This window comes from Egretta garzetta, unplaced genomic scaffold, assembly GCF_000687185.1.
Source record: "Egretta garzetta isolate BGI_Z169 unplaced genomic scaffold, ASM68718v1 scaffold860, whole genome shotgun sequence".
Taxonomy (NCBI): Eukaryota; Metazoa; Chordata; class Aves; order Pelecaniformes; family Ardeidae; genus Egretta; species Egretta garzetta.
This window is the reverse complement of record NW_009258286.1, coordinates 8471-15803: the sequence shown is the minus strand read 5'-3', so window position 1 is coordinate 15803 and position 7333 is coordinate 8471. Positions and strand designations below refer to the sequence as shown.

Here is a 7333-nt window from a genome sequence, read left to right as displayed (position 1 = left end):
AGGGGGGAGATGGTGCACAGGAGCTGTGGCACACAGCTGCAGAGTTCAGTGGAGAAGTCTGATGTAAGGACAAGGGATGCAAGTGGCAGGGGGCCAATGAGAGCAAAGGTGGGGTGGAGGAGGTGTGGAGCAAGGTTGTCCATACAGTGTCAGACCTCAAGGAATTGCTTCTCTGACCTGACCAGACCTCCTGAGGAGATACTCTGGATCATAATGACTTGGAAAATGCTCATATGAACCCTCCTCTACAGTAGTCATTTATATATTTTTCCCTTTAACAAAACCCCTATTTTTTAGTAGGTGCAGTTTGAAGTCTTTCTCCTTAACGACACTATGAAACAGCACCAATGAGTGATGCAAGTCTTGAAGACTTGAAGAAAATTACAAAAAGATAAAGAGCTTCTTAGGGCATTTGGGGCTCATTACATGAACCTCAGCTACTGAGAGAAGACTGAACAAGCAGCTCAAGAAGTCCAAGTCAGAAGAAAAACCCAAAGTTCCTTGAAGTATTAATGGGCCCCACTGAGGGCAATCACTGACAAAGCCTCCCCAGGGACTCGTTAGAGCAGATAATTGGAGGCCATGCTTGCAGGAAGGCAAAGGCCCTGAGCAGGTGGCTGTGATGCTGAGAAAAGCCTTGGATTTGTTTGAGGAGGCAGAAAGGCTGGCAAGAAAGATCCTGAGGCCCTCACATTAAAGGTTCATCTCACGGACCTTTGTGGCAGAGGCAACTGCTATAGCCAAGGGGACAAAGAAATCACTCCTTGTTGGAACCTGCAGCCTTGCCAGAGGCCTTGGCCATCTCTGCTGCAGGCTGTCCTACACTGTCCCATGCCTGCACCTCTTTCTCTTCAGGCTGTTGACATCCTTCTTGCTTTCCCACCTAGCTCTCACCCTGGCACTTCCCTACCTTCACTGTTGTCTCTTTACTGTCTCTGGCCACTCCTTGAAACACAAAACCTTGGGCTGATGCAGACTCCCACTGGTTGACTTCTTGGACCACAAGGCTCCCCTTAGAGTGAGACATCTTCATCCTCACCTCGAGTATGAACCTTCCAAGCTGCTCTTTGTGGAGGTTTCCTTCTGTTCCTACTGCCAAGAAAAGCTCCAGCATTTCTGAAACCACCCTTCAAGCAGTTGCATGCTACTACTAGAATGCCCTGAGTCTCCACTTCACCAGACTAAAGAATCCCAGGTCCCTCAGCCTCTCCACAGAGGGCCCAAAGCCCATCTTGCAAGATCTCCTCTATAGCCTCTCCAGTTCCTCCCCATTCTTCCAGACCATGGAGCCCTACACCCAGACACACAAGTCCAGAGGTGGCCACAGCAGAGCTGATACAAGGGTGATGAGAGCTCCCTTCTCTGGGTGGCCATGCTCCAAGTAACGCAGCCCTCTATGCAGCTGGCTTTATTCATGGTGAGTAGGGACCACTGGCTCCTATGGCATTCCTCTTCATGCCCAGGCCCTTCTCCTCAGGAACGCTCCTGAGATGGTCAGGTCCCAGCCTGCCCTCACATTTGGGGTTATTCTTACCCCTAAGAAATCACCTGCAACTTGTCCTTGTAAAACTTGAAGAGGTTTCTATTGCCATGTCCAAGAGTTTTTCAAGGCCCCTCTGGAGTGAAGCTCTGTGTGGGCAGCTGTTTATGTGCGTGTACAGGTGACCCACCAGATCCCTGGTGCCTCTGACAAGACAAGAGCATGAGGAATTGCGGGGCACTACAGATAACAGCAGGAGGTAGTGGTTTAATGGAATTGCTGACAAAGGAAGGAATTGCCCTGGTGACAAGCTCAGAAGCACCAAAGGAGGCTACAAAGGAAGCCAAACTGGCACCAGAGAGGAAAAGGTGAAGAGAGATGGGCTGTTTGCATGGGAGGGTACCAGGATGGTCCAGGGGAAGCAATTATGAGTGGGAGAAGAGGGAAAATGAAAGAAAAGGTGAAGCAATGGAAATAATTGGGATCTTTCAGGGGTACCTGCCAAGCAGCCCAGCACTTGCCCATTCTGCTTGATAAACTTCCTGAGGATTTGCCCTGGTTTTGGCAGGGATAGATTTAATTTTCTTCTTCGTAGCTGGCATAGTGCTGTGTTTTGGGTTTAGGATGAGAGGAACATTGATAACCCACTGATGTTTTAGTGGTTTTCTACTGGTGCTTATATTAGTCTTGGGCTTTTCAGCTTCCCATGCTCTGTCACGTGCACAAGAAGCTGGGCAGGAGCCCAGACAGCAGAGATGAGCCGAACTGTCCAAAGGCGTGTTCCATAACACATGATGTCATGCTTGGTATAGAAACATGGGGAAGCCATTGCTGGGCATCGCTCTGTGGGTGGTGAGTGGTTGACTGACTCAATGCCCTGCGTGTGTCTGCCTGCATTGCCTGCCTGACAATGGCACAGGAATGGGGGTTTCCAGAGGAGAACTCTGACATCTCCTGCAGAGCAATTCCCACTGCAGGAATCAGTCTGCCCAGTGATTAGAGAGGCACAGTCAGTGATGACTTCAGACTGCTCCAGACTGTGTTCCCCAGGAGAGACCTTGCTGCCTTTCAGGAGCTGTCAGCCCTGGAGACCCAGGGGCATCTCCAGGGACGGTGGTGTGTGTGCAGAGAAAGTGATGCCTTGGGCTGGTCCTCTGCTGCTGAGCTGGGCTGGGCTCCTGGGATGGAGGGAGCTAATGGCAAGTGGGCAGCGCTGCTGAGAGAAAGCTCTGCCCAGGAGCAGCTCCTCTGCAAAGCGCAGCAGGGCTGAGGGCACTGCCTACAGGCACCAAGGAGAGAGGAGTGAGGCAGAGAGAGGTTAAAGGCAGTCTGGGGTGGGAAAATGCATAGAGCTCACTGGAGGAGAAATCTTCACAGCCCTGAACACAGTAAGGCTTTGGCTGCAGGGCACATCCTGGAGGGATCTCCTGGAACTGACACATCTCATGGCTGGCACAGAGGAGAAGGACGTGCTGCAGAGCAGGGACTCCCTGCTGCACTATCAGAGGGAGAGGACATGATGGCTGCAGGGTGTGAAAGCTTGTGTTCAGGCAGGGGTGCCCAGGGCTGTCCTTCCCAGCAGGGTCCCTGCAGCCCATGCTGCTGCAGGGAGAAGCTGTGGGATGAAGAAGCAACCATTGACCAGTTAGGTCAAGATCTTCCTGCTGTCAGCAGGGTGCTGCGTGCATCAGGGCTGCTCACAGCTCCTGTTCATCACAGAACGTTTGCAGAGGGTCTTCTTGTAGAAGAACATTGAGGCAATATTTAAATGAAAGGGAAGGAGTCCGTGCTTTGAGCATTCTCTTCATGGTTGACTGGGTGGGCAGTGGGAGATGGGAATTTCTTTTGCCCTTGTGGAAAATGCATGGAGACCCCAGTTCTCATTAGCACTTGTCTGAGCTGCTCCTTAGCTGCTGCAGATACAGAGATGCCCCTGGGTGGTGCCCTGCTGCGAGAAGGTGTCTGCAGGGCAGAGGTGAGCACACAGTGGGTGGGATGGGGTCTGTGAGCATGGAAGAGTTATGGGTACAGAGAAACAGCTCCTGGTAGGGACAGGTCCTGGAAATAGACTGAGACTTGGGCAGGGAGTGAGCAGGAGCTGCTACCAGGAGTTGCTACCTGCCTGCCATCCTCTCAGGTGCAGACACCTTCTATGGAGCAAATACCCTGTGTCTTCTCCCACCCAGCAAAGCCTATTCCACCAAAGCCATGGGATGCAGGGCATGGGACACATCTTTTGCAGCTGCACCTCCAGTCTAGGAGAAGTGCCTGTGTCCTACAATTAACCCATCACAAACCAGACAAAACCGACTGCCCTACAGTGTCACTCTCTGTCAGGTGGAGAGCAAAGCAGGGTAAAGAGAAGGCTTCAAGCATTTTTTTTGGAACACTGCAGTTTTCTGCCCTGTTTTCCTAGCTTTCCATGGTGCTCTTGCTCTCTGGGGTTGAGGTGGGGGTGCAGGTCAGCTTCTGTTCTGACACCACCGCTGAGAGTCCTGCCCTGGAGGTGCCTTCATGGGAAGAAGGTGCCCAAGCTGTGAGGCACCATGGCATTCAGTTTGTAGGGTTAAGAAATCAGCTGAAACATTCCCCAGTCAACTCAGGGAGGGGGGTGGCTGTGAGAAATTTCATGGGGTTTTCCTGTAAGAAATCTTCCCTCACTTATCATTGTGTTTTTCTTCTTATACAGGTCCCCATGCACAGAGGCAGCAAACGTCCAACAGCAGCTCCATCACCCAGTTCCTCCTCATGGCATTCGCAGGCACACGGGAGCTGCAGCTCTTGCACTTCTGGCTCTTCCTGGGCATCTACCTGGCTGCCCTCCTGGGCAACGGCCTCATCATCACCGTCATAGCCTGCAACCACCGCCTCTACACCCCCATGTACTTCTTCCTCCTCAACCTCTCCCTCCTCGACATGGGATCCATCTCTACCACTGTCCCCAAATCTATGGCCAATTCCCTCTGGGATACCAGGGCCATCTCTTACCAAGGATGTGCTGCTCAAGTTTTTATGATTGCCTTCTTAATCTCAGCAGAGTTTTCTCTTCTCACCATCATGGCCTACGACCGCTATGTTGCCATCTGCAAACCCCTGCACTACAGGACCCTCCTGGGCAGCAGAGCTTGTGTCCACATGGCAGCAGCCGCCTGGGGCACTGGGTTCTTCTATGCTGTGCTGCACACGGCCAATACATTTTCCATACCTCTCTGCCAAGGCAATGCCCTGGACCAGTTCTTCTGTGAAATCCCCCAGATCCTCAAGCTCTCCTGCTCAGATGCCTACCTCAGAGAAGATGGCCTTCTTGTGGTTAGCATCTGTTTAGGCTTTGGGTGTTTTGTTTTCATTGTGGTGTCCTATGTGCAGATCTTCAGGGCCGTGCTGAGGATCCCCTCACAGCCGGGACAGCACAAAGCCTTTTCCATGTGCCTCCCTCACCTGGCCGTGGTCTCCCTGTTTATCAGCACTGGCACTTTTGCCTACCTGAAGCCCCCATCCATCTCTTCCCCATCCCTGGACATGGGGGTTTCATTTCTGTACTCAGTGGTGCCTCCAGCATTGAACCCCCTCATCTACAGCGTGAGGAACAGGGAGCTCAAGGATGCAGTGTCAAAACTGATAACTGGGTGGTTTTAAGCAGCAAAAAGCTTCCCATCTTCTTCTGCATAGTACTTACAGTGTAAAGCACGATAGGACCAGCCTGTCTTTGGTAGTTGGTTTGGGTTTGGTTTAAGCTTTTCTTAGTTGTAATAATGTTGTCCACAAAGAAATTTCATTATTCATACCATTCCTAATTCAGTCTCTACCTGTCCTGTGTGACCCAGAGACTATGTAATGATGAGCCATGCTCAATGTCATTTTGCAACAAAAAAAGTGACCCTGCAGTGAGTTTTTTTGTTAAGATACTTTATTCAATGCCTTCTCTGGAGCTGCAGGTGCAGTGCCTGTGTGCAGAGGTGGAGGGAAACATAGTTCATGCAGAGCAGCACTGCTAGGTAGCACCAGTGTTTGGCCTTTCTGAGCTGCTCAGTTTCCACCTCCACGCTCTCCTTCTGAGCCCTCACGTTGCTGTAAGGGCCTGAGAGCACTGGCAGCTTGATATAGTCCTGGTGTGTGGCAGTTTGTGCCAGCAGGCGGGGACAAGCAATGGACACTTCTGTGACACAGCTGACATCCATCACAGCAGCACACATGAAAGGGGATCTTCTAGGGGCAGTTCCTGATGGCTTAGGTCGCTTTCTAATGGTCTTCTTAAGACCATGCCCAGGAACATACATGGGAGAGAAAACACCAGTAAGCAGCTAAAGTCTGTGGGTGTGCATGGTGGGGGCTCATGGCCCTGTCCTTTTACAGCCAGGCTTCCTGCGAGAGAGGTGAAGGACCAGCAGAGCAGGGTCTGGTCTGTGCCCATGTTTGCTGGGCGCCTGGGGGAAGCTGCCCCAGAGGACTTGTCCCCAACCCACCAATAACAACCACCATTTTCATCACTGGCCTCTTACTGCAGCCTGGAGAGGTTCTTTGACCCTCCATGGAGGGACACTGAATGGTGAGGTCAGAAGCTTCTGTCTGCGTTGTACCAACGGGATGTAAGCATGCACATGGTGTGTTTGTGGTGAGATGAACCCAAGAGATCACAAATGCCATCAGCTATTTCTAGGGGTGTGTGGTGAGCTGACCTTGGCTGGACATCAGGTGCCCACCAAGCCACTCTATCACTCCCACTCCTCAACTAGGTATGGGGAGGAAAAATACAATGAAAGGCTTGTGGATTGAGATAAGGACAGGGAGATCACTTAGCAATTACTGTCACGGGCAAAACAGATCCACCTTTCATTTATTACCAATCAAACCAGAGTAGGGTAATGAGAAATAAAAACAAATCCCTCCTGAATTGTCTACCTCCTCCCCTTAAGGGACATAGATGGACAGGAAATGGGGGCTGTGGTCAGTTCATCACAGATTGTTTCTGTCACTCTTTTTTCCACATACCGTTCTCCTGCTCCAGGGTGAGGTCCCACCTGTGGGAGACAGTCCTCCACAAATTTCTCCAATGGGGGTCCTTCCCACGGGCTGCAGTTCTTGACAAACTGCTCCAACGTGGGCTCCTCTCCCCAAGGGGTCACAGGTCCTGCCAGAAAACCTACTCCAGCATGGGTTCTCCACAGGGTCACAGCCTTCTTCAGGCACATCCACGTGCCCCAGCCTGCTTCATGGTCTTCAGGATTATATTTCATCCACCATGGGCCTCCATGGGCTGTAGGGAGATAGCCTTCCTCAGCATGCTCTTCACCACAGGCTGCAGGGGAATCTCTGCTCCAGCACATGGAGCAAGTCCTCCCCCTCCTTCTTCAGTGACCTTGGTGTCTGCAGAGTTGTTTCTCCCACACATTCTCACTCCTTTCTCCCAGATGCTGTTGTGCAGCTCTTTTTTCCCCCCCTTCTTAAATGCGTTATCACAGAGGTGCTACCACTGTCACTGATTGACTCAGCTTTGGCCAGCAGTGGGTCCATTTTGGAGGCAGCTGGCATTGGCTCTATCATGCATAGGGGAAGCTTCTGGCATCTTCTCCCAGAAGCTGTTGCCCCCCTGCTTCCTAAACCTTGCTGCCCAAACCAAACACAGGATTCCATGGAGGCCTGTGGAACAGCATCTTGAGGTTTCTTCACATTGAGAGCCATGTCCCCTGGGAAAACACCTGAATGCAGCACTCGGATGTGCTTCCTTCAACTAAGGTCCCTGCATCCATTCTTGGAGCATCTCAGATGATTGCAGAGCAGAGCAATACACCCCAGGGCTGAAGTGTCCCCCAGCCTCTGGCAGTGGCACAAGGAGGCCAGGGAGACACTGTGTTT

At 51.7% G+C, this 7333-nt stretch overlaps 2 protein-coding genes across 2 annotated transcripts in view; both read left to right on the top strand.

Annotated features, from left to right (window-relative positions):
• Positions 1–1706, top strand: part of LOC104124888 (olfactory receptor 14J1-like) — a gene marked incomplete at its 5' end in the record, with an annotated part of 6212 nt that extends 4506 nt beyond the window's left edge. The window contains one exon of the mRNA XM_035892701.1: positions 1662–1706. Coding sequence (XP_035748594.1) covers positions 1662–1706 — 45 coding nt within the window. The remainder of the gene's footprint in view (positions 1–1661) is intronic.
• Positions 1707–2296: 590 nt separating this feature from the next.
• On the top strand, positions 2297–5116 carry LOC104124878 (olfactory receptor 14A16). Its single transcript, XM_009637260.2, has 3 exons — positions 2297–2332; positions 3155–3206; positions 4170–5116. The coding sequence occupies exons 1-3, from the start codon at positions 2297–2299 to the stop codon at positions 5114–5116; spliced, it is 1035 nt and encodes a 344-aa protein (XP_009635555.2).
• Positions 5117–7333: the final 2217 nt, after the last annotated feature.